The sequence below is a fragment of the Physella acuta genome, unplaced genomic scaffold (genome assembly GCF_028476545.2).
Source record: "Physella acuta isolate Inbredline_101_S28 unplaced genomic scaffold, ASM2847654v3 ptg001278l, whole genome shotgun sequence".
NCBI classification, from domain to species: domain Eukaryota; kingdom Metazoa; phylum Mollusca; class Gastropoda; family Physidae; genus Physella; species Physella acuta.
The window spans coordinates 36542-62528 of NW_026732793.1; the positions used below are offsets into that span (position 1 = coordinate 36542).

Below are 25987 nucleotides of genomic sequence, written 5' to 3' on the forward strand. Positions count from 1 at the left end.
TTTCATTTTTGGAATAGGAATAACATCCAACATTTTGTGCATTAAAAAAAGCAGAAATTAGCTATGCCAAGCGTCTTACCAAAAGGTAATTCAACAAGAAAGTTGCGTCGCAAGTTGAGACATCGCAAGGATACCAAGTCTCCTATTTGTAAGGGTAAATGAGAAATTTCATTGCAGCTGACATCCTAAGGAAAAAATAAAATTTTGTTAGGGCAATAAACAAAAATGACCAGCCTGACCACCAATTTGATATTTACAAAATTTGATTAACCATACCTAAATTATTATTCAGTTTGTAAAAATCAAAATTGTACATAGTTTGGAAGTGACTTTCATGATCATGAGGCACAAACATATTTATGACCTAGCTTATGAAGGGGTTGTGTGGTGAGCACAATACCTGGGTTTGTACTTTCCCAAACTTTACGCATGTACAGAATGTACTCATCAGAGCTGGGTGGAAAAAGGGCGTACAATGGAGTCTAGCAACTGAGCATGAACCATCTATTCAAGTAATCTTTTGACCTACCAATCAATATTACATTCCAAGCCTAAATCATCTGTGTGACAAATTTTTCTTATTCCTTTTGGCTAACACACAATCTGTGGCTTTTAAGAAAATCTCAAGCCATGAAAATCCAGACTCCCCCATCTCTCTTTCAATGATATCCACCACTTTTGGTTTCATCTTCTTCACTTGTGGGTTCTAATCCAGCTAGGCAGGTGCTAGAGTGGAATGCCATGCTCTAAAAATTAAAATATCTAATATAATAAAAATATTTTACCAGGTCCATGAGATTCTCAAGCTTCCCAATCTCCTCAGGCAGAGAGACGAGCTTGTTGTTACTTGCTGACAGTACTTCAAGAGCACTCAGCAAGCATAAGGCAGTAGGTAGAACAGTCAGCTGGTTACGACTGAAATCACAAGGTTCATTTATATAGTGTAACATTGTACATAATCTTAACACCATCTAATTAGAAGATGACATAAATTAAATCTTATTTCTTAGCCTATTAAATTTAAAACATAAATAACTACAACTTTACAGCATGATTCACATAACCACAATGGTATTCTATTGCTATTTTCTGGTGGAATAATCGTCACTCAATGTCAATGTTCTTGAGCAATACGAATATAGTTTTGAGTTTGATAAGACCTGCCTGCTATTTATCAATACATTTCCGAAAGTGCACACACTAAGAGACATATAAAACTATTATGATTTGCATTTAACAGATAATCAAATAAAACAAATTCACATGTTTCATAATGGGTTAAATTATTAAAATCTGGTGAAGCAAACCTGAGATTTAAATGTGTAAGAGTCTGTAGTTGTGAAATAGCATCAGGAATGGAGCGGATGACATTATGGTAACAGTTGATTCTTTCAACAAACAAATATTCACACACTTCATGGGGAAGTTCTGTCAATCGGTTTCTTGAAATGTCTGGAGAGTTACAATAATTCAATCATTATTTACTTAATCAACTAACATGTTTAAATGATGTAGGCTACATACATTATCCTGAATCAGCACTACAATGTAATAAGCAAAGTATAATTATTACCTAAAGGTTACCATGCTTATAATTAGTTTAATATTTAAACTAAGCTATGACAATTTGCATATTGTTAAGTATAGGTTGGTGACTTTGATCACCTGAATATGTATTATTTTGCATTTGCAGCCTGAGCCCCAATGGAGAAAAAAATAATTAGCTCTATCATGTGCAAAACGATCATTTGTTAATGAAACAAAAATAAAGATAAGTGCTTAGAAACTTGAATATGTTTATCCACCGAATTCTTCAAAACTTAAAAAAAATCCTGCATTAATTATAGGCCTACCAGTTTTTTATTTCTTTAATTTTAAAAATACATATTGTTCAGCTCTGGATTATTTCATTTATAAAAAAAAATGAATTACTGCTCTCAATGTTTATTTATTATGATTAATCACTAATAGGTTCTAAAGAAATGGTTTACTTGTATTAATCACTAAAGTTATTATTAGAAAGTCAAGTGGACTAATGACTAAATTGCTGATCCTATATCAGAATAATACTAAACACATTTTTTTAAATGAGATGAATACATACAATCAGTAGACTGTGCACTTACACAACATATTTAGTAATGGCATTCAAAGGAAATACTCTTGAGCTGCCATTTATTATTTAAATATTAAAAAACCATGTGCATTGTTGTTATAAAATAAAAACAAAATTTTGTGGGTATTGTATTGTATGACTTTTCTAAAGATCATATATATTTGAATAATTTAGTGTTTTTAAATTTTTCTGTAACTAACCAAAATCTAAAAACAATCAGGTTTGCTTTCATATTTTACATGAAAAATATTAAACAAAAAATGGGCCAGGTTTCATGTACAAGTTAGTTATTAAAATTATTTACTGGAAATGGTTTGAGTAAAAGAGACTCTACCTGGTTTTTCATTAACTTATAATTTAGTATACATCTAGGTCTAATTGATATGATCGCAGTGCAATATGTAGGCCTAAATTTATAACAAATTAGTTTAAAATGTTGTGAGACATGCTACTAACTTACTAACTAGCCATCCCCCCCCTCAACCCATCTAATATCTTGGACTAGGATTAGCTTAAGCAAAGTAAATTATTAGATTCACTAGGCCTAGCCTAACTAACAGTATTAACCCTTGGCCTTAACCCTTTGAACCCCAGGTACTACTTTTTCAATCTGTGTCTTAAATTTACATGTCCAGGAAGACTGATAAATTGGCCTGCGACACTTTACAAGTCATTGAAGATGAGTTGGACTTAAAGATTACTGTCAGTCTGAATTGGAAACTGTTTCTGATGACCATTTGTCTGACAAAGCAAGTGCTACAGATAATGGACAAACAGCTCCTAGTCCTGGCTCTCTAGAGACAACTGGTGTGGAAGGGGACGTAACAAGGCACCAAACAAGTTGGATACAGGATGGTTACCTGCTAATGTGTTTACTTGGATGTCAGCAGAATATAGAACCTTTGCATATTGATACTGCCTAAAACCCATACCAGATCATATTTTATTTTACCGGAAAATAAATAGTAGTGACAAGATTATTCCAATCAGAATTGTTTTTAGATAATAATTTCTAGTACTTTTGTAAGCAGACAAATATCATGCAAAGAATTACTATGCAGCTACAGTGCCAGAGCTAAAGGCATTCTTTGGTCTAAGGCTTCAAAAGGAATACTCGTGTAAAACAAAAAGTAGCTCTACAACAAAAATGTCATTATTGTCTGTTCCTTACCAGACATGGCATACTAACATAAGCCATTCAAAAAAGTGAAGTTTAAAATTTTGGTGCAATTTTGCCACACCTACCTAAAGTTTAGACTAAAAGAAGGGTCTACATGTTGGGAGGACTGGCGGTGAACTGATGCACAAATGTTTATTAGATTAATGAAGTTATGTTAGACTAGTTTTTATATTTGTGTAGTCTTCATTTTGCATTGAAAGCCTGTTTTAGATACATTCCCTAAAAAGGTCAGTTGGGGGGGGGGGGGGGAGGGAGAAGAGATTTTTCAGGCCAGAAGCTCAGGGCTCAAATGGTTAAGCCTAGATCTCTAGATCTAGGTGTTTTTGTAACAATTAAATTTGGGCTAGTTTTTTTGTTCCCATATTGGATGATTATAGTTACCGGTGTCCGATAATAGACTCTTCCATAAAATAGGTGTGTTGGGTTGTTAGTAGTATTGTAATCTCGATTAATTTTATGGTTTTGAAATTACGTTTAGGCGTATGGTAGGACCAGGGTTGCGGTTAGGGACAGGGTTAGCATTGACATTAGCCAGCCATGTGTGTATTTAGTAAAGTTAACTACCAGTAACCTAACACCCCCTTTTTAAAGAAGATTCCATTATCGGACACCTGTGTAAAATTTTGTCAAACAAAATAGGAATGATTGGAAAATTGATGTTATGTCCATTACAACAACTAGGCTTGATCTAGATTAGCTTCTCAGTAGAGTTTGTAAGCCCACTGAGCCAATTTTTTTCACAACAAAATAAAAAGTTGGAATTCAAATCAATGGATTATGGATGAAGTTCCTTTTACTTTTGTTCTCAAAACAAACATTTTATTTTTATTCAAACATGAATTTTTTAATGAAACATCAATCAATAGGCATATTTGCAATTATTTGAATATAGACCTAGAGATCTAGATGAGTTCTTTTATTGTGTCAAAGAAATAATTTTGCTTTATAAAATAGCGAAAAGCTATTTTATTTGTAACACAAGATGAATCAGAATTCTCGGACTTCATTGGGAATGTGTGGAAAATCGAAGGCCTCGCTCGTCGGCTACACGTAAACTTACCCACAAGTATTGTATCACTCAAATCGTATTTACTACATAGCTTAGGATAATCTCTCAATTTTCGTCCATTTAGATAAATCTCTCCAGTAAATTGGGCTTCTTCAAATACCCGATCAACAGGCCTTCCTATTGGAGGTGGGCTTTGCAAGCCCGACCCATAAGAGGCCGCCATTTTACTTTTCATCTTCCTCAGCGGAAGTTTTGTTTTCCTGTGAATGCGCAAAATGTATGCGCACAATACAATACACTCTGAGTCATGTAATGGGGAAAAAGGCGAGGATTGGTAACGAGCAGGTTCGTTTCTCGGCTCTTGACCGCTGACATGTTTCATAAGCGACTATAAATAGAACATTTCATGCACGAGTCAAATCATCGCTCATAAATTATCTGGCTCCAACCTTAAATAATTGTAATATTATAATTTTTTATTTGAAGGAAAAAGTTTAGAAAAAAAACCCACATTGGATTAGGCCAAACACAAATTAACTGGGATGGTGAAGAACTTTAATAAGTCGTAAAGCGGAGTAGGGAAAGGGCGAAAGATTCCCCCGGGAACCAAAATGTTATGTTATTCAGCTGATCAGCGTACTGGTTTAGCCTTTTATTTATTTTTGGATCACATGTATCTAGTTATCAATTCAATGAATTAATTATAATTAATTAGGCCTATTTATGTAAGAATCTTACTAATATTTTGTTTTCTAAACTATTTAAATGTGGTTTGTGAAAATTTAAATTGATTTTTAAAAAATTAAAATAAATATTAATAAAGCGAATTTTCAGTCGAATTAAAATTTTCTTCCAAGCACTATGCTCAGTCTCCTTTATTTTCCCTAACGCGAGTTAGATATCAGAGCTGGGTGGACTAAGGGGCTTAAGCCCGGATTCTAGCCTGAAACTTTCGTGTCAGCATGATACGTGTATAATTTTTTCAAAAGGTTACAAATTATAAACCTCTGTTGCTTATTTAAAAAAAAAAAAAAGCATGAGCGACTTCGACCTGTGGAGCTTGGACTAAAGGCAGCCATGGTGGGAGGGTCTGGTAATTACCATATCGGCCACTGTTGACATTTAATGGCCATCACATGACCGCGAGCAAATTTTATGGCGCGAGGCAAGAGGGAGAGATGGGGGGGGGGGGGGGGGGGGTCGGTTGGTGGGGTGGTCTGTTAGGGGTGAAATACAACTTAGCCTTTGGTAGTTGGTCAACTAGTGTTTGTGTGTGTGTTTGTCTTTCCTCGCTATGGCTTTTTATTAATACACATGTCAATACAATGAGGTCATTATTAAAGGAATACGGACGAGAGTGTGTGACGGTGTGTGGGTGGGTGTGTGTGTGTGAGGGTGTTAGTGTGGGTATGTTTGACGAGTTTAAAAAAAAAAGATGAAATAGTGAAGAGAGTAATTAGCTAAATGTAAACTCAGCGAAGTGTAATTAACTTGAGAAAATGTATGTGTATGTAAACCTAAATATTAATCTTGTCTAATGCATTATTGTGTGTGTGTGTTTTAAGAGAGGGGATGGCAGAGGAGGGTTAGGGAGGCAGGTTATAGTAGAAAGGTAGAGAGAGAGTGGGAGGAGGAGAAATATGGGAGTATGAGTTTTAAAGAGAGAGAAAATGTGGATACGTTAGGTAGAGAAAGGGAGAAAACGAGAGAAGGTGAGGAGAGTGGAACAGACAAAGCAGGCAGAAGAGAAGTCTCATTTAGCACTAATCAATGGTAAACCACGTGATGGCACCTCGATCAATAAGCTGCCCGGTCATTGGCCTCTATATTTCTTCGATAAAGAGGAATGCTTGAGGTAAAACAAAAAAGACGATAATACACGCGATAAGTATACTCGTAGATCTATCATAAAAGTGTAGGTGTATTCGTCATTCTAAAACAATATAGTCTGTTAAGACGTTTCAAGTCTAACACCCCTCTAACCCAAATAAGATGCATAACGTAATGTATACAGTAGGGTTACATTAACTCAAATTGTTTAGTATACTGTTCAAGGTGATATTAAGCCACTCTTCTAGGAGAGACAACTACAAAAATTAAACAACTACTGCCTTGTAGTTTGTTCTTGGTTGGACAAAGGCTATGGAAGCAAATCCAAAAACAATAGCAGGCTGAAATCGGAGTCAATGGCCTCAATGGCGCATAAACAGTTGACACGTAACGCTTAATTGTGTTGGAGGCGTGGTCTAGTCGGCAAAAAGCTCATGGTTGATAAATTCGAACAAAGTCTCGAGTTCAAACCTTATACTGGCAGATAAATCTCGATCCCCTTCAACACTAATAAAGAAGAAGAAGAAAGAAGAAGTCGAGAAGAATCCAGCTAATCACACAATTCAGTAATAAAACTTTTTTCCCCCCAATCATACGACTAGTCTCAAGTCTGTAGGCCCTATTCGAGATTCAGCGATTCTAGTTTACAGTGTAGTACAATACAGTTCAGCGTGCATAGTGATCTCCCCTGATATAGAATTCCACAGATCGTTAACGCCATCTGGCTCTTGTTTCCCCAAGACAAGACGCGCCACAGCACAAGCCTGCTCATAAGCTACCTACTACCGGTGACGTCATCTGCCGTCTGACTCGGAACCAGCGAGTGACGTCACGAGGTGCGAAGCATGCGGCTCCAGCCCCAGATGACAATGTGCTCACAATCACCGCACGCGGTGGCCCGTTACAAACATGCACACCGGAACAGGTAATGGAGCATGCGCGGTGTACGTTGTTCTGTCACACAGGCGCCGTTTGAAGTTTGTTCCGCGAAAATCTTGAAGCCACATTTTTAGTACGACGAGGTCGTGTGATCCAAGTCCATTAACTTCAGGTTAGACAAGCACAGAAATGAGAAAAAAAGTTGTCTTTCTTTGAGGTTAAAAAAAAAAGTTACATAAACTCAATACTTTTTTTTTTTAATAAGGCCTAGATCTACATAGAATGAATAAGATAAACATAAAAATAAAAAACTCTTTTATACACCCTTTCCCGAAATACGTTGCCCCGGTAACTAAGTGTTTACTTCGTTCAGACACAGAGATAACATGCAGAGCACATTTATCTCACCACTTTCTAGCTGAGTTATCTCTCTACTGAGATAACTCATGATTTAGTTCTTGGCACTTTCGGACCACCTCAGGCATTGGTGTGTACTCGTCTGTGTGTGTGTGTGTTTGTGTCTCTTTGTGTTTATATACGTGCATATATACGTGTGTACGCTTGTGTTTGTATTTGTGCTGTTATGGTATATTTTTTTATATGAATTAATAGCGTTTTAAAGACAGATAGTAGGTATTTTGGTTGGAAAATAAGCTGAGAGGTAGGTATAGGCCAGAGACTACACATTAAGTAAGCCTAAATGTAAATGAAAAATTTATTACTGAATAAATGCAGCCAAATTTACAATATCATTCTCCTGAAAAATATCAAAGAGTTAAGACAGTTAAGTTTTATAAAAACAACTTGATAACTAAATAATTACTAAGTATGAGTTTACTCTCATTGTGTTTAAATCTATTAGTTAGTTTTGGTTGTTACCTTTCTGTAAAATGACTGACGTAATATTCGCTAAATATCGAGCCTTCCCCTCCCCTTTCCTCCCATCCCCAGAAAAAATTGTAGCTCTTCCTTGTTTCCTGTAACCCTTCCCCACCCAGCTCCAATCAAGGGGAGATTAACGCCGTCGACTGAATAACGAGAGTTACACAACCTTGAAATCTCTCGACCTTGGAGCAAGGCTACAATTTTTTAAGTGCATTCTTTCAACGGTTATTCCTGGCACACGTAATACTGGTAGCGTGCAGAGAAGGGAGAGTAGTATGATGGGGTGGGGGGGGGGGGGGAAGAAAGAAGTAGGGTGATGTAAGCTATTAATTCTCTCTATTTCATCATTTTTGTACAAAGATTGTTGTTTGTGTTATATAGCGGATATCACAGCTTGAATAATCACACGTTATTTTTAAAAGACTGTTTACCAACGTTGTGTAGGTTGCTATTTTGTGAAGAAGTATTAAAAAACATCAACAACCAGGTAGTCTTAGTATCTATGCTGATGTAGATCAGTGTTTCTTTCAGACTTAATTTTTCCGAGAGAAGGGGGGGGGGGGGCGGACATTGTAGGACTCCATATATTGTTGTTATTTAATATTTTAAAAAATATATTATGAATTTTTTGTCTAGCCTTTCAATTATAAATGTATGAAAAAAAGTAATATTACTTTAGTACAATTAATTCTAAAACTATTAGTTGTATGAATTACTTAATTTGTTGACTTGAACATTTTCACTTATATTATTGTTTTCTGGTATTGTAAAATAAAACTTAACCACCATTAAAAAAAACAACAAAAAACAACATAATATTTAGTATTTTTTTTTCTTAAAAAAAAAAGTAATATTATTATAATGTAAACATAACAAAAATTACAAGATTGCTACGGACTCAATAGCTCAACATACCACAGTTATGTCTCCTTTAAGAAAAGTTGACACAACAACAAGAACAAAGCAATACTTTATGTAAAATAAAAACGCACAAAGGAAAAATGACTTAGAGACTCACAAACATAATAAGGTATATAGAACTTCGTACACGAAGACAATCGAAACTAAATGTTTACAATACAATGCCATAAAGTATTAAAAGTGTGCATGAATAGACATAGAACAACATTAAAATTTGTTTTACACCAGCCGCTTTTAGTTTAAATACGACCATGTCAAGGGACGCCCGAACAATTCCAACATTGCTATAGACGTCACTGGTATTATACCTCATTAACAATTGCATGTGGCGGAGCCAAGAAAAAAAAGGAGGGGGGGGGGGTTGTGTGAGTAGTTATGATCTATATGACACTCTCTATAACGTGACACGTTTTCACATTTATAAAGTACATAAAGGGGGTGGAGGTGGTAAAACCAGCCCCTCTGTATTAAGGTAAGTTCCTCTTTAGACCTTAAGTTTTATGAAGTAGAGTTCATATCTTTCTTGAACTCTGCAAGTGTATGGATAGTGTAGTCAGCTCTATGTCCAGCCTTTTTTTTACTTTCCTGAACGTAAGTGAGGTACCCATGAGTGGACTCAGGGACGTCCTATAGTCACAAGTCCGAATCGAGATCTGAACTCGAGACATTCAGACTAGCAGCCAAACGCTCTACCATTCGACCACGCCAATTCTCATAGCGTAGACAGGAGAGATAAACTCCACCCCAGAGGTCGTTGTGAGTAAACGCACCCATGTCTTTCACGTCATCCACACACACTGAAGCAGAAGAATGAAGAGAATCGGTAAACCCACCTGCCAAGATTCCAGAGGATAACAGATCCCATGCCAGCTACAGGTAAACCTGACATATCACCGCTGTAAACCAGGTAAATGACGACAATGGCGCAACGCGGATTAACATTCTAATACATCCTCTTGCGGATTAACATTCTAATACATCCTCTTGCGGATGAACATTCTAATACATATTCTTGCGGATTTGCACTCTAATACACCCACATCCTCTTGGGGATTAACATTCTGATACATCCTCTTGCGGATTAACATTCTAATACATCCTCTTGCGGATTAACACTCTAATACATCCTCTTGCGGATTAACATTCTAATACATCCTCATGCGGATTAACATTCTAATACATCATCATGCGGATTAACATTCTGTACCCCGTTTTGCGGATTAACATTCTAATAATCCTGTTGAGGATTAACATTCTAATACAATATACTCTTGGGGATTAACATTCTAATACATCCTCTTGCGGATTAACATTCCAATAATCCTGTTGAGGATTAACATTCTAATACATCCTCTTGCTATTTTTCCATCTTGGCTGCTGATACAAGGATGAATGTCATACATGACAGAGTGTACATTTTTTTGCAGTAGTCATAGGGTTTATTCTATGTCGAAGCAGAGGGTGCCATATAGTTGTTGAGTCTGATTAAAAATAAAATAAGATAAGAGTGTGGTCCTTTTAGTGGTTTATAGGGGGTGTCGTGGTATTTGATAGGATGAAGGCCCATGCAGGGACATATTGAGGAGAGGGGAGGGGGGGGGGGTGATCTGCAGAAACAAGAGACCCATCCCATTCTCCGAATTAACAGCCGAAAATTGATATTTCATAGCTACAACAAAATAAATTAAAAATCTCGTTATAATTGTAATACTGGACCTCGGATACATTAATATTTCCAGTTCCGTTAATCATTAATGGAGGCGAAAGGGAGGTTTTATGTGTGGTCATTGACTTGAGGCACGTTCACACGGCTTATACCGCTAATTAAAAGCTAATCAATCCACGAACCTGTCGAACTTTCCAGAACTATTATTGATTATGCCGTCTAAATCATAAAGCCGCTAAAGACTTTCTTCGCGGAATGGGAGCTGCTTCGAAGGGAAGTAAGCTGGTATTTCAAATAACTGTATCTATATTATTGCCTTGTCGCCCTTTGAGGAATTTCAATGTTGTTTTACAGCAGAATGATACGGAAAATAAAAACATAAAAAATTTCACGATAGCTTATTATTAATATTGAAAGCTATATTAAAGGATATTCTCTCAACACACACATTCACGAACGCAATAATTCGCAACCCACAAGAAAATTTAAACACACACAAATACACACAAAATTGCACACACTCACTTAAAAACACACATACATATATCATAACAATATATATATTTTATATTATATGTCAAAAAGTAATCAAGTAATTTTAAAAATCACTCAACAGATTCATCTTCAAAAACTCTCATACAAGTGGATGTTATTGGCGTATAGCCAACCTAGACTTACTAGGTACTAACAGAGCCCATATAATGTACTTCGCAAAGAACCTTATATTGTGATAACTTGTAAAGACTGACAATACTGTATCCGTGTATCCTCTTAAGTTAAGACAGCAAAGTAATTTCTTTCAGGGGCGATAAAAGTAGCTGGTGGGTTGAGTCCCCTTAATCAGGGGTTATTTTTTTTTATGTGCAACAATATTTTTTATTTAATAAATAAACAAACGTTTTATTAAAATAGTTTATATAAGAATTATCTATCTCAAAGTAATATCTTTACGATTTGAATCAGTATTTGTTACATGTATGTGTTTTCTAATTTTTCTCTTAATCCTCTCTAGGTAGGAAAACATTAACTTTCTTAGATACATAATTTGATGAGTTCAGAATGTTTCTCTTAGCAGTACTCAGTGCGGTATTCAGTGCGGTAGTAATTTTTTGGAAATTAATAAGTTATTGTTATTGTTCAACGTAGCGAGAATTGATTCCAGACGGCATTAATCTCATTTCCACTAAATATACCGGCAGCAGATACAAACGATTGTTATCAAAATGACTTCGTTTAGGACTGCAGAATCTAAACGAGAAAAATTTAGAAAATATCTGGAAAAGACTGTATCACTAAAGTCATGGTGGTGTTGTATGAAGAACCAGAGAAACCCAACAGTGCTATGGATTTCTTAAGACAGAATTTGAATGCCACTGGACCTGAGACAGCAGACGTTCAGGTCATTGAACTCAGGCAGAAATGTGAACAGTTGCAAGAAGAAAACAATGACCTCAAAGTTTCAGCAACTGGAACCAGCGACTGAGCCAGAGATTCCAGAAAACGGAACCAGAGAAAACAGCCAAGCCAAGCATCCTAGTTTATTGAAAGCCTTACTAGCAGCCACCTCATTTGTTGTTTAAATATGGCTCTACTCAACATTAACTTGGATTCTAATTCTTTAAAGGGTGATGGATAATATGCTGGAAATTTCCTGCAATTCAAATTGTCTCAATAAACTGGAACACAATAAAAAAAAATCTTTACGTCGCCTGTATAAAATAAATCGCAAGATAACCGTATATCCAAGATGTCGATATGAAGAATATTAATAATTTATTATCTAAACACAACAGTATCTTTAATCAGGGGTGGTAAAGAACGCTACTGTGAAGCTCTTTTAATCTGGAGTAATAAAAGGCACCAGTGAGCGACGTCCCTTTTAATCAGAGATTATAGTGCCTGAAATCTTTTTAACCAGCGAAGAATTGGATTGATTCCCACAGCCCAAAGTTAGTTTTTTGCTTTCCATATTCCCCATTTTAACCCTAAAAAAACTATGTGCAGCTGATTATTACTATTACTACATTACATAATTTTTTAGCACGTTGTACATATCATACGTTTCAGTCAAAGTACTACACAACTTAAAGTAGTCGTGAAAATTGACGTAATCAGAATCCTCTATGTCGAGGTGGCTTTACCCACATCTGTCTTCAATCCCTGTGTTTGTAAATCTTTTACACATATCATTTTTTTTTAAATTTTAATTAAACACTAAACCTTTATATAGCATGACGTCAACGAACCCACACATTTAGGGCCCCCATTAATCGTGGACCTAATGTATCGTCCCCCCCCCCCCTCTATGCCATGTTCAACTCTAATACCATTTATCTCGCAACGTATCTCCAATGAGCATTATTTAACATAACCTCCTACATGTCAAAAAAAGGCTTAGTTATTATAACATTATGATTTTATGATTCCATATAATCCCTAAAGATCGATTTTGTATTAATTACACAAGTTTATACAACGACCGTTAAACGGAATAGAATGCCGGCCGAAATGGACGCAGTATAAGCTCGGTGCCTTTCGAGACTGTTTCAATGAGCTTCAATCTAAGCCATTGTTTGAGTCGAGGCATAGGGGAGGTAATCGCTGAACAAACGTCCCACAACTCTGCTGGATCGATAGAGGGCGCTGTGTGTGGAAAATATTTGTGAAACAGTGGAACACAGTTGGAACATTATAATACAAGGTTTTGTGAAGTCTGAGGGATTAAAATACAACTGAAGTTACAAGTTGAGTTCTTTACGAGACGGATTTGTTGATAAATATTTCAACCTGTTAATGTTGCAGTAAATAAAAATGTAAGTATTTAAATGTATATACATATATATACATATATATATATATATATATATATATATATATATATATATATATATATATATATATATATATATATATATATATATATTAGGATAGATTTTCGTAGTGTGAGGTCTTTATACAAATGAACCAGATATCGTATAGATAGAAGTCAGATCGCGTGTCAAATGACATAGAACACGTATTGCGTCACAGGGGCAAGTCATGTGACATATGACAGGTCATGTGACATTGGGCAGCTTATTAAGAGACTTAGTGTGTTTTTTCGTGTGAGACACGTCAGGTCATGTGATATAGCTGTAGGTCAGGTTGCCCTTGATGAACCAGTGACGTAATGAGCTAAAGCACACACTGCCACCTGAATACCATTACCCGTATTTACGTCAGCTACCGGATCTAAGATTAAGGCTAATCCTAATCCGTTCAGTGTTTAACACTGCCATAAGCATCACTTCTTGGAAACAAAACATACACTACTCAACTGACCTCTGCTAAAATAAATAAATAAATAAATACTTAAATTACCGAAATGAATAAAATAAAACAATTTAGTTGTCACTTTTCGTTTAATATCCTTATGGTTTATGTGGTTTCCGTATTCGAACCAATAATTAGCCCACTATTATGATGCGAACCAATAATTAGCCCACTATTATGTAAATCACGTCTAATATGTACGTCTATGTTATATCTGTCTTTCCCACAGACAACATACATAAATACATAGCCCTGTATAAAAACTGTATTACTCAGTAATACAATGCTCAAAATAAAGCAAATTAAACACTATCAAAAACACCAAAAATGTCACACAAACACTAAAAATACCATACAAATACTAAAAAACACCATACAAACACCAAAACCACCAAACACCAAAAATACCACGCAAACACCAGAAACATCACACAAACAATAAATACACCACAAAAAATAAACATTAAAAACACCGCACAAACACTAAAAACATCACTCAAACACCAAATACACCACACAGCAACATCCACCACCTCTAAACGATCGCAAAGAAGACCACCTAAATAACTAACTACAATTGCGCAAGAATAACAAAGAGTAGATGTTTAAACCCACAGTAGCATTACACACACCAACATCAAAACCCCACTCTCACACCTAATCACATACACCATAACATCAAATACCCGAATGAAAACATATAACCCATTTACTAATAACATCAAAATTTCTATAAAATTTTATACATACCAAAAACTTACACTCCTTACACTTAACCAAACAAATTTCAGAAAAACACATTTACACATAAACATGCATACATACTAGCATCTATCACAAACACTCATACACCAAACCACCTATACACCTAACACCCAACTCAAACACCCTTACATCTAAACACGTCACACCAGCAACCACACACCCACACACCAACACCCATACACAAACACCCACACACCCTTATGCCAAAATAACCCGCCTCACTCCAACCGCGCTATCTCAAAAAGTGCGGTACCTTTGAAGTCCTTATGACGATATAATTAAGTCCGTAGTCAACCTAGTCCCAGCCAACACACCTGGCTCCATGAATGGACCAATTTTGTTCCCCAAGATCTGGTACCAACGAACCAAACCACCGCTGAATCCACTGCCCCACGTATCCAACTCCACCAACCAGAGCGCCGTTTGACTCTACCCCGCACATACTTCAATGCTTCACGCTAGTTCAAGTGTGTTTTATTTCATACAATCTCCGCGCTCCGTGCTGAAGAGTTGTGGTGACTCCCTGCGACAGAAAAAAAACTGTATTTCTACTTTGATTGGCAACTACTTAAGAAGTTCATTGTAAATAATTCCCAAGGGATTTAGTCTTGCAGGTAAGTTTCTATTTGACTGAGTTATTTTGTAATTATATAACGGCTTGAAAATTCGTCAAAGGAAAATTTGAACAATATTAAACTATATTAAATTAGAACTTCGTTTGACTTTTAGAGAACTGTATCGAAAATCGATAAATTATTTTTTTTTCTAAACGCTTGATTACATTTTTCAAGTGTAGGGTGTTTATGTTCTCAACATTTGGTTTTGTAAAAGCTTTTTCTACGGTAATAAACTCATTTAGTTTTGAAACAAATTTTTCACCTTCAGTCCGATATTAATTCTAAAGGAAGGTACGACTAAATATTCAAATACCATTGCGCTAGCACACGAAGTTATAGTTTAGAAAACTGACTTAGAACCGATTCAACTTGGTAAGCTTTATCAATCGTCTTATTTTTTTTCGAAAAGCATTCTTTTAGTCCGAATTCGACATTGTCATTTTTTTTTCTATTTATAAAAATATTAAATAAAACACCACAAATGTACTCGCTAAATAGTAACAATACACGAAAACGTAAAAAAGATTTTTTTAAAACGAATCACACGTGTACTCCCCCCCCCCCCCCCATAAGTTTTTACATTACAGTGCTAGCATTTTTTCGCCAGCACATAGCCAACATGTGGTAATTTACCTAACCCAATCCTATCTCACTTATCCTCTGTGATCAATTCCCCCTAATCCACCTCCTAACGCATTTCTCGTAGGACTCACTATATGAACCATACTCCCTAACCCTACCAGATATCCCACAACCCGACCCTCCGTACCACATCTCCCTTAGGCCACACATACAGAGACCTCATTGACCGACGACTCTGACCCATACTCCCTACCAGATACCCCACAACCCCATCCTCTTCCACCAACCCTCTCACGTACCCAGCAACATCATTACTGTACTCACCAATACCACCATTAACAACTGCTCACATACCCATCAACATCTTTACTGACTCACCAATACCACCATTAACAACTGCTCACATACACATCAAAATCTTTACTGTACTCACCAATACCACCATTAACAACTGCTCACATACCCATCCACATCTTTACTGTACTCACCAATACCACCATTAACAACTGCTCACATACACATCAAAATCATTACTGTACTCACCAATACCACCATTAACAACTGCTCACATATCCAACAACATCATTATTGTACTCACCAATACCACCATTAACAACTGCTCACATACACAGCAACATCTTTACTGTACTCACCAATACCAAAATTAACAACTGCTCACACACAGCAACATCTTTACTGACTCACCAATACCACCATTAACAACTGCTCACATACACATCAACATCTTTACTGACTCACCAATACCACCATTAACAACTGCTCACACACAGCAACATCTTTACTGACTCACCAATACCACCATTAACAACTGCTCACATACACATCAACATCTTTACTGACTCACCAATACCACCATTAACAACTGCTCACACACAGCAACATCTTTACTGTACTCACCAATACCACCATTAACAACTGCTCACACACAGCAACATCTTTACTGTACTCACCAATACCACCATTAACAACTGCTCACATACACATCAACATCTTTACTCTACTCACCAATACCACCATTAACAACTGCTCACACACAGCAACATCTTTACTGTACTCACCAATACCACAATTAACAACTGCTCACATACCCAGCCACATCTTTACTGTACTCACCAATACCACCATTAACAACTGCTCACATATCCAACAACATCTTTACTGTACTCACCAATACCACCATTAACAACTGCTCACATACACATCAACATCTTTACTGACTCACCAATACCACCATTAACAACTGCTCACATACACATCAAAATCTTTACTGTACTCACCAATACCACCATTAACAACTGCTCACATACACATCAAAATCTTTACTGTACTCACCAATACCACCATTAACAACTGCTCACATACCCAGCCACATCTTTACTGTACTCACCAATACCACCATTAACAACTGCTCACATACACATCAACATCTTTACTGACTCACCAATACCACCATTAACAACTGCTCACATACACATCAAAATCTTTACTGTACTCACCAATACCACCATTAACAACTGCTCACATACACATCAAAATCTTTACTGTACTCACCAATACCACCATTAACAACTGCTCACATACCCAGCCACATCTTTACTGTACTCACCAATACCACCATTAACAACTGCTCACATACCCAGCCACATCTTTACTGTACTCACCAATACCACCATTAACAACTAAACTTTCAAAGACAAAAAACTGTTTTCCCACGCCACCTATTCCGCCATAACCCACGTAACACCTGTAATTACAATGACAGGCGACTTATGACACCACTCACTAATATACCACTCACTAAACACCTCTTTTACACCCCACACCACCAAGCCCCTCTGACACCCTTCTCCAACAACGCCTCTTTTACATTTCACACCACAAAGCCCCTATGATACCACTCTAACTCCTTTTTTACAACCCACACCACCAAGCCCCTTTGACACCCTTCTCCAAAGCCTCTTTTACATCACAACACCAAGCCCATTGACACCCTTCTCTAACACCTCTTTTCCACCAGAACCACTTTTACACCACTTTTACACCCCTACCACCTCACACCTCAAAGACACTGCGACGCCAGGCGCAGTAAATTTCAGCCATAAATTGTTCTCAGACAAGACTTCACAATAAAAGTGAGTCACCTCACTAGTTTAATCAAAAGAAGAAAGGCCCTCTAAATTTAATATTGGCTGTCACGAATCCTGATAAACTTACAGTTGAAAAGACGTAGACATATAATTAGTCTAGAGTTTATTAACATTGTCGGGTGAAGCTATAAATCATAAGAACAATCTAAATCTTTTGAACTGATTTTAGAAGCTTGCTTATAACTTATTTTCTTTGCTGTGTATTGACATACGCACAGAGTTTCTTCCAGGAATCTCTTCGGGGTGGGGGGGGGGGGGAGGCAGCGCCCCCCCCCCCCCTGAACGAAATGGAATTTATATAGAAAATATATACTTTAACAGTGACTGCCCCCCCCCCCCCCGAAAATTTCAAGCGTCCCCCCCCCCGGAGAAAAAAGTCTGAAAAACACTGCGCAGCTAACCCCCCACCCCTTCCCCATCGAGCAGAGGCGTATGCAGTTGGGGAGCAGCGGGAGCGGTCTCCCCATCTGGGAAAATTTTTGTTAATTTAATCATTTTAAAATAGCCACTGCATGACATTGAGATAAACTTTGTCTATATTTTCTGTATAATCTAATGGTAAGCTGGCGTCAATTTTTACACTCCCTGCCTCCCTGTCTCAAAATGTTGGCTACTCCCCTTCCATGGACTCCACCCCCTCACCCTCCACCCCTACGACAGTCGCTCATAGTTTACTGGTTTAATATTTTTAAAGCCTTTCTAAATATTTATTACATTGCGCAGCTATTTAGCTCGAATTTAAAAATTGACTTTTACTATTTAAAAAAAAATTCGACGTTTAGAAAATTGTAAATATCTTTTTATTTATCACAAAACTATATGAGTTTCAAGTATATTTTGACAACGGTGAAGTCCACTTTAAAATCTTACTACATTTAATTAGAAATGGATAAATCTTAAAATTTTCTTGTGATATATTTCTTCTGATTAAACTTGAAATATTCAGATCATACTATTAGTCACAAATGCAGGTAATTACTTAATAACAGACAAGAATGACAATACAATTTTAAAACTGTATCCTCAAAAGCTTTACGTATTTGTAGTAGGCTTAGAAATCCATACAAGTTATTGAGGTCCTATTACAAATACTAGACATTCTATCATAGTGGTACTACAAAATTTGGTTCGTGTTCTGCACTAGTATTACAAACTAAATATTGTTTTAGCAGTAATACAAGCCCTAAATCTTGAATAGCAGGGGTATTAATAACACCAGTGGCGTTCAAACGACGAGGTATGTGTAATGCGATTCCTCCAAGAGGTCTCGAAAAACACCCTAGGTGAACAGAAATGAACAGATTCATAACGGTCACACTACCTTTGAACAGTCGCTAGCACCAGGGGTATGGGCGTCACGTGACTAAGCTGACCCCGGAGACTTAGATCCTAGTGTCAAGCCTGGGATTTCGGTGCCTCTTAAAGAAAAGAATTTCCGACATCGAGATAAGATTACCGTGTTTACCGTAAGAACAGCGCTGAAGTATGGGCTGTGTTAGAGACTATTCGGCTATTATGGGCGGAGTGTCGTTTAACTGAATACAACATGTATACGGAACTCACAGTATATATAGAGGGTTTTATATATATATATATATATATATATATATATATATATATATATATATATCATGCATTTATATATATATATATCTTGTTAACAGTAGATCTTGTTTATTTACAATTGCACACAACTGTTTACAAATAAAACAAAGATGAATACGTAATGCACGTGTTAGAAATATACTTTTATATATATATATATATATATATATATATATATATATATATATATATATATATATATATATATATACATATACATATATACATATATATATATATATATATATATATATATATATATATATATATATATATATATATATATATATATATAATATCTTAAAGATAGACGTTAATTAATGTTTATTGATTATATATTTATATAATGTGTATATGTAAAATACCCCATATATATATATATATATATATATATATATATATATATATATATATATATATATATATATATATATATATATATATATATAACATATAAATCCAATTAAATGAACAACCCAAACTGCTTAAAGAAACCTACCTAAACAAACAAAGCTAAATTAATTCCGATGTCGTCCGTGGTCCTTACAAGTGATTTTTTTTTTACTTCTGATAAAAACAATCCGATTTAAAATCAAAGATAAAAAGAACATTCGGAACACGATTCCTTTGTAATCGATCCTAATGATTTCATTCACTAGCCGCTCGATATCCGCACGGAGCTATTACATTCGACGATTTAATCGATTACCACATTGAAATATCGAAATGTTTGCAATATTTCAATGTATTTTATATGGCAGTGGTTCCCAACCTTTTTCGAGTGGCGACCCCCTTTTATAAAAAGTAAGTGACCCGCGACCCCCATAGAATTAAAAAGCCGAAATTAGTATGGAAATTAATAAGCACTAAAATAAGATTTTCTAGTAGACTTTCAATATGAACTACTCTTGATAACTGTTTTAATAGCATGAGTAAAATTGCATACTATTCACTAAACCTTCGTGGTTAACTTTTTAATTACATTTTTTTTTGTTAACGCCAACCTATGTCATTATAATTATCTTAATTTTGTTTTTAATCGAAGAATAGTGTTGAAAATGTATTCTCGAAAAGTCAATCAATCTTATGTTTGGGTACGAATGGTGAATACTACACCAAAATTGTGTCTGCAGTTTTTCATCTTACTCGGAATCATTCTGCAAATAAAAGAACTCATCTTGTATTTCAACGGGAATGCTGGCAACATCAAGGGAAGAAGAGAATAGGTAATGCGTAAATACAGATTCTTCTTTTTTTCAGCTCAGAGAAATAGCGATGCAGTCCGTTTTCAAGAGATTCAAGATGCCCAGAAATAGCCTCTTTCGAAATTTTAAATAACTCAAATTTACAATATTTCCAAGATTTATTTTATTCGCCGATTTTGCAGTTTTGATAAAAGTGCCCCGAGATTATCATGGAAAGTTATAATATCCGTTCATTTTACCTGAAGCTTCAGGTTAAGCTTATCTTGATGTTCGAACACATCTGCTAGGTATGGTACTCTCTCTAACCACCACTCTATGTCGTTTTAAGTATACCAAAAAGTCATGTTTCCTTTGCACTTCCAAGAACAATTTGATTTCAGATTTCAATAAAAAACACAATTTACAACATTTCGTTTGACAGCCAGCGTACTGTAGTGTAGAAGAGTAGAACCTCGTGATCTATATTAATGTTTTTTTCTCAGTTCTTTGAAGGCTCCAGATTTTATATAATTTACGCCTTATACCAGCAATGAACTCTTGATGTCAATTGGTTAGGGTAGTGGTTAGGGAGCTAAATCTTTTCTGTTTTCTGAAAGCCCGATTTTGAGCTAAACATAGATGGCGCGCCATCCGTACAAACCCCCACAGCCGTTCTAACCCATTTTAATCATCCAGTTTCAAAAAAGGTATTTATTTTCTCCATGTTATCTTCACAAAAGAGCAACTCTTCTTTGCTATCATCCGCATGAATATAGACACAGACCAGCAACTGCGAACACGAACTCACGTCTGTTGATTTATCAACTTGAAAAGCAAACAATGGTGAAAGCTTAATTTCAATAAAAATGTGTTATTTAACATTTACGTACATGAAGCGTTTGGTGAGATTCTCTCCAATTGTTTTTTTTTTTTTTGCTTGGCGTTTTCTATCGCGACTTCATTTGATGCTTGCACTAATGCTGGTGAAAACATCCTGTTCGATCAAGTCTCTGGCGTCTGCAACTAGCTTCTTACCGACGAAAGAACTCAATATTTCTGGTGTGTTCCGAATGACTTGTCTCAAATAACGTTTTAGTTTTGAAGATTTCATAGATTCGTGACTGAGAACAACTTTGTACAGTGCGCTTTGTTTCTTCTCTATTACATTTCCAGTGATGTTAATGAAGCCGAATTTCAAAAATTCTTCTAAAAAGGTTTAGTATACCAGTTGGCGACCCCCCAGAAAGACCTTCGCGACCCCCAGGGGGGTCGCGACCCCCAGGTTGGGAACCCGTGTTATATGGCTTTAAAAAATCTAATTAATTTTTAAAATTTGAACTTCATAAAATAAAAAAAAAAAACGAATTATGTGTTGCTGTTTAAATAATAATTAATATCACGTAATTTGAATATCACTGGCTATTGATAATTATTCAAAAGTAGGAAGTGAACGATAAACATCGTTCTTTAAATTTCTTCATAATAATCTTACATCCAGCCCAAAGTCAATAAAAAAATCAGTTCAGCTTCTGGCATTATTGGTTGTTGTTTCCTGCCGATTGATCTGACATTGATTTAGTAACTCATGCAAGCTTTTAGTGGCCGTTGGTACAAGACCACTCAGCTTGGGTTTGATGTCAGGTTCGATGGGTCAAAGTTCAATCAGGCTGTTTGAAAATGTACGAGTCACCCCTTATCTACCTCTTTATTCATATTCTCGTTATGTAACGGCATCAGCATATTTACGTCACATATACAGTGGCGTAGCGAGGAGGGTGGCGGGGGTGGGGGGCGGACTTCACCGGGTGACACTATTTAGGGGGGAGGGTTGACACCAAGGCAAATAATAGTAAAATATATAGAGAAAAATGATAATTTCACTTTAATTAAGTGATTAATTCGAGTATTAAATAGTCTTTTAAGAGAAAATTTGACAAATCCCGACGCGGAGGGGGAGGGGGGTGCAAATCGAAAATTGAAGGATTGATCAAGAGAGCGCGCCAAATTGAAAGTTTGTCCCCTGGCACCGGGAAGAGTTGCTACGCCTCTGGGAGGGTGACATTAAGTGCCGCACCGGGTGACACCCGACCTCACTACGCCACTGTGTGTGTGTGTAAAAGTGACTGAGACCTAGCATGCCAATTTGACACCCCCTCCTCCCCCAAACCATATACAATCTTAGCATTAAAATGTTAAACTCTACCTTCCCCGTCTCAGACAAGCTCCGCTGTGATAGATTTACACCCCGAATGTAACAAATTCAAACAACTCAAAGAATCGATCATCGTAAAACAATCAACTTGCCTGACGTGTTGAGGGATCAGCGACCCCCTTCCCCGCACCCCCTCCCCCCTGCACTTGGCAGAATAGCCACAGACCCACTTTCTAGACACCCATTAAAGCTAGTTCTATATACGTCTGCCCTAATCGTATTTACTTTAACGATAGCCTGCTATTATTTTGTCTTAACCAGACTTTTATTGTCTTAAAGCAGACTATTTTTAATGTCTTAAAATATAGTGTGTATTGCGGTCCCAACACCTAGAAGCAGATTCGGATTTTATTATCTTATAGTGCATATTACGGTAGTAAAACGGACTTTTTTATTATCATAAATGAGACTTTTATTGTCTTTAAAAGCAGATTCGATTTTTACCATCTCAATACACATTATTGTGTTGTAGGCAGCTGTCGTGTATATTGTAGGGAATCGAGTATTCGAAAATAAACTTAAAAATAGTTTAGGGTTTTTGTAATGTACTGGCTGGGATATTCTATCATTGTCTTGTTATTTCATCTGTATCGTCTTTTTCCGTTCGTGCCCAAGACAGCAAGGGCAGAGGAAGTAGAGTTCATCCGTTTTAATGACCTCAGCACTCAGGGTGATATTATGTTCAGCACTAAGCCGCACCGCCTAGGATCCCCTAACGTGTCAAGTACTCATTAGTGCTGAGTCGACCCAGAAACGTTGGACAGACTCGCTCACGGGATCCGAACTCGAGACTTTTGATTTAACAGTCGTAGCCTTACAACTTGACCACAATCAGTGGCGTAGCTAGGATTTTTGGGCCCCTATGCAAAAAGTGTTAGTGGGCCCCTCAGAGGCGTAGCGACCCTTCCCGGCGACCGGGGACAAACTTTCGATTTGCACCCCCCTCAAACTTTCGATTTCCCCCCCCCCCTCCCCTCAGACTTTCGATTTTCAGCCCCCCCCCCCCCCTCAGACTTTCGATTTGCAACCCCCTCCCCTCAAACTTTCGAAAAAGGGCCCCTATTTGCCTTGCTTATGCTAGCTTTACGGTAGCTACGCCGCTGACCACAATGTCCCCTGTCTAGTTATTTCGTTGTTTTTATTGATCAAGTACCGTAATCTTTCGCTGAACTATATTTTTTTAAAAGTGCGAGATCGAGGTAAAAGAAAGTCCTTACTCGATATTTAATGTGGGTTTTAACTTAGTTTTGAAAAACTCTTTCGTTTTTTATTACAACATTATTCTGTTGTTAAAAAATTTCCCATTTTATAACGTGAAATCCCCATTTCATTGAATTAATATATGACCAACAGGTCCCATTTTAGTTGTGTCCTATTATTATGTCCCATATTCTATCTAATGTTATGTTTTGTAATTAGGGAGCACACATTATGGAGATCACACCCCCCCCCCCTGTATAAAGTTTCAGTACTATCCCCCCCCCCCCCACCTACGTGGTTCTCAAACTTCCGGTTACCTGACCACTCGTTGCATCCTGTTTGTTTACTTGAGCAGTACCGTTTAATTAGCAGGGTTGTGTTTATCGTCTGGGTCTTTGGCTTTTTGCAAGCCGCGTAATTTTAGCCAATCTCCCCCCCCCCCCCCATTACCTCCTATAATCCCATGCCATAAAAAAAAAACATCACTCCCACTTTAATGATGTCAGATTCAACTTAAAATGAATTCATACACTTTTTTATCACTTTCCTAAAGTGTAAACCGGTGGTTCTTAAATAATTTGCGGTACCGAACCCCATCAGTTTCATATGCGCATTCACCGAACCCTTCTTAATAGTTCTATCGTCCGCACTAGTAAAACCCAATCATGAATCATATAAGTCACGTGTGTGTCTTGACCTTAACCGAACCCTGACTGGTTCACCGAACCCTTGAGGTTCAATCGAACCCAGGTTAAGAACCACAGATTTAGACATGGCTGACAGACCGATCACTAAACACTGAAGATACTACAACTTGAACACACATTTAAACACATGTGCTAGATACTACAACTCGAACACACGTTTAAACACATGTGCTAGATACTACAACTTGAACACATGTTTAAACACATGTGCTAGATTAATACACATTGAACACTTGTTTAAACACATGTGCTAGAAACTACAACTTGAACACATGTTTACACACATGTGCTAGATACAACAATCGAACACATGTTCAAACACATGTGCTAGATACAACTTGAACACACGTTTAAACACATGACCCAGAATTTGTAATTTTTTTTTCATACACAAACCGTTGTCAGTGTTTAAAAAAAACAACAACAATCAACTCAAGCGTGACGGCTTGACACACTGTATCTGAACAGGTGATCGAACCACAACAAAGGTATGCATTCAAGCGAAACTTCTATGACGCAGGTTTATGTTAAACTATACCCTAAATCCTGAAGGGAAGATATCGGATATTAAACAGTTAAAAAATAATAAAAAAATATGATTATTTAGCATTAATAAACAAAAAAAAGCTCTTAAATAACTCGGCCCAGTAACTCGCAAATTGAGACTGAAAAAAAAAAACATGACACGGAATCCATCTTGGTTGAATGAAAAAACACGACCGGAACCCGGTCATGCTTCAGGGGCTTTGCGTGTTTCATTAGGTTTGGGAATTGAGCTTCACGCATGAGTGGTTTGTCAGGCCGTAAAAATGCTTAGCGTATTATGTTTCGGAGGGCCTAATTAGCATACTACATATTTAATGTATTATGTTTAGGCGAACCTGATTAGCATACGACATACGTGAAGAATCAATCGATTGAAATAGCGAGAGATATAGTTTAAAGATTTGTAGACGAGATTGAAATAGAATCGATAGTTTTTATGTTGGAACGGTAATTGTCTATGTAAAAATCGACAAGGCAGTTTTAAGATTAGGGTGAAAGATTGGTAATTTGTAAACATGTTTTATTGTGCATAATAGTGTTTGGTTTCTTACGACGAGGTAGGTGGGACAGCACTGAATCGTACAGATGTTTTTTTGAAACTTT

General features: G+C 36.6%; 2 protein-coding genes across 12 annotated transcripts in view; one reads left to right on the forward strand and one right to left on the reverse strand.

The window, feature by feature from the left end:
- The window catches only part of LOC131957907 (leucine-rich repeat and calponin homology domain-containing protein 1), a 30306-nt gene extending 25774 nt beyond the window's left edge, over positions 1-4532 (reverse strand). For all 8 annotated transcript variants that reach the window (XM_059322747.1, XM_059322744.1, XM_059322742.1 and 5 more), the window contains exons 1-4: positions 4357-4532; positions 1308-1452; positions 786-915; positions 80-185 (exon numbers count right to left, since the gene is read on the reverse strand). In XM_059322747.1, the coding sequence (XP_059178730.1) occupies positions 80-185; positions 786-915; positions 1308-1452; positions 4357-4528 (553 nt within the window). In that variant the 5' untranslated portion in view covers positions 4529-4532. The remainder of the gene's footprint in view (positions 1-79; positions 186-785; positions 916-1307; positions 1453-4356) is intronic.
- Positions 4533-13078: 8546 nt separating this feature from the next.
- The window catches only part of LOC131957918 (uncharacterized), a 44561-nt gene continuing 31652 nt past the window's right edge, over positions 13079-25987 (forward strand). For 2 of the 4 annotated variants that reach the window (XM_059322763.1, XM_059322765.1), the window contains exon 1: positions 14977-15177. The gene's annotated coding sequence lies outside the window, so the exon portion shown is untranslated. Of the gene's footprint in view, positions 13300-14976; positions 15178-25987 lie in introns of those variants that run through there. The other 2 variants (XM_059322766.1, XM_059322764.1) reach the window with 2 other exon arrangements.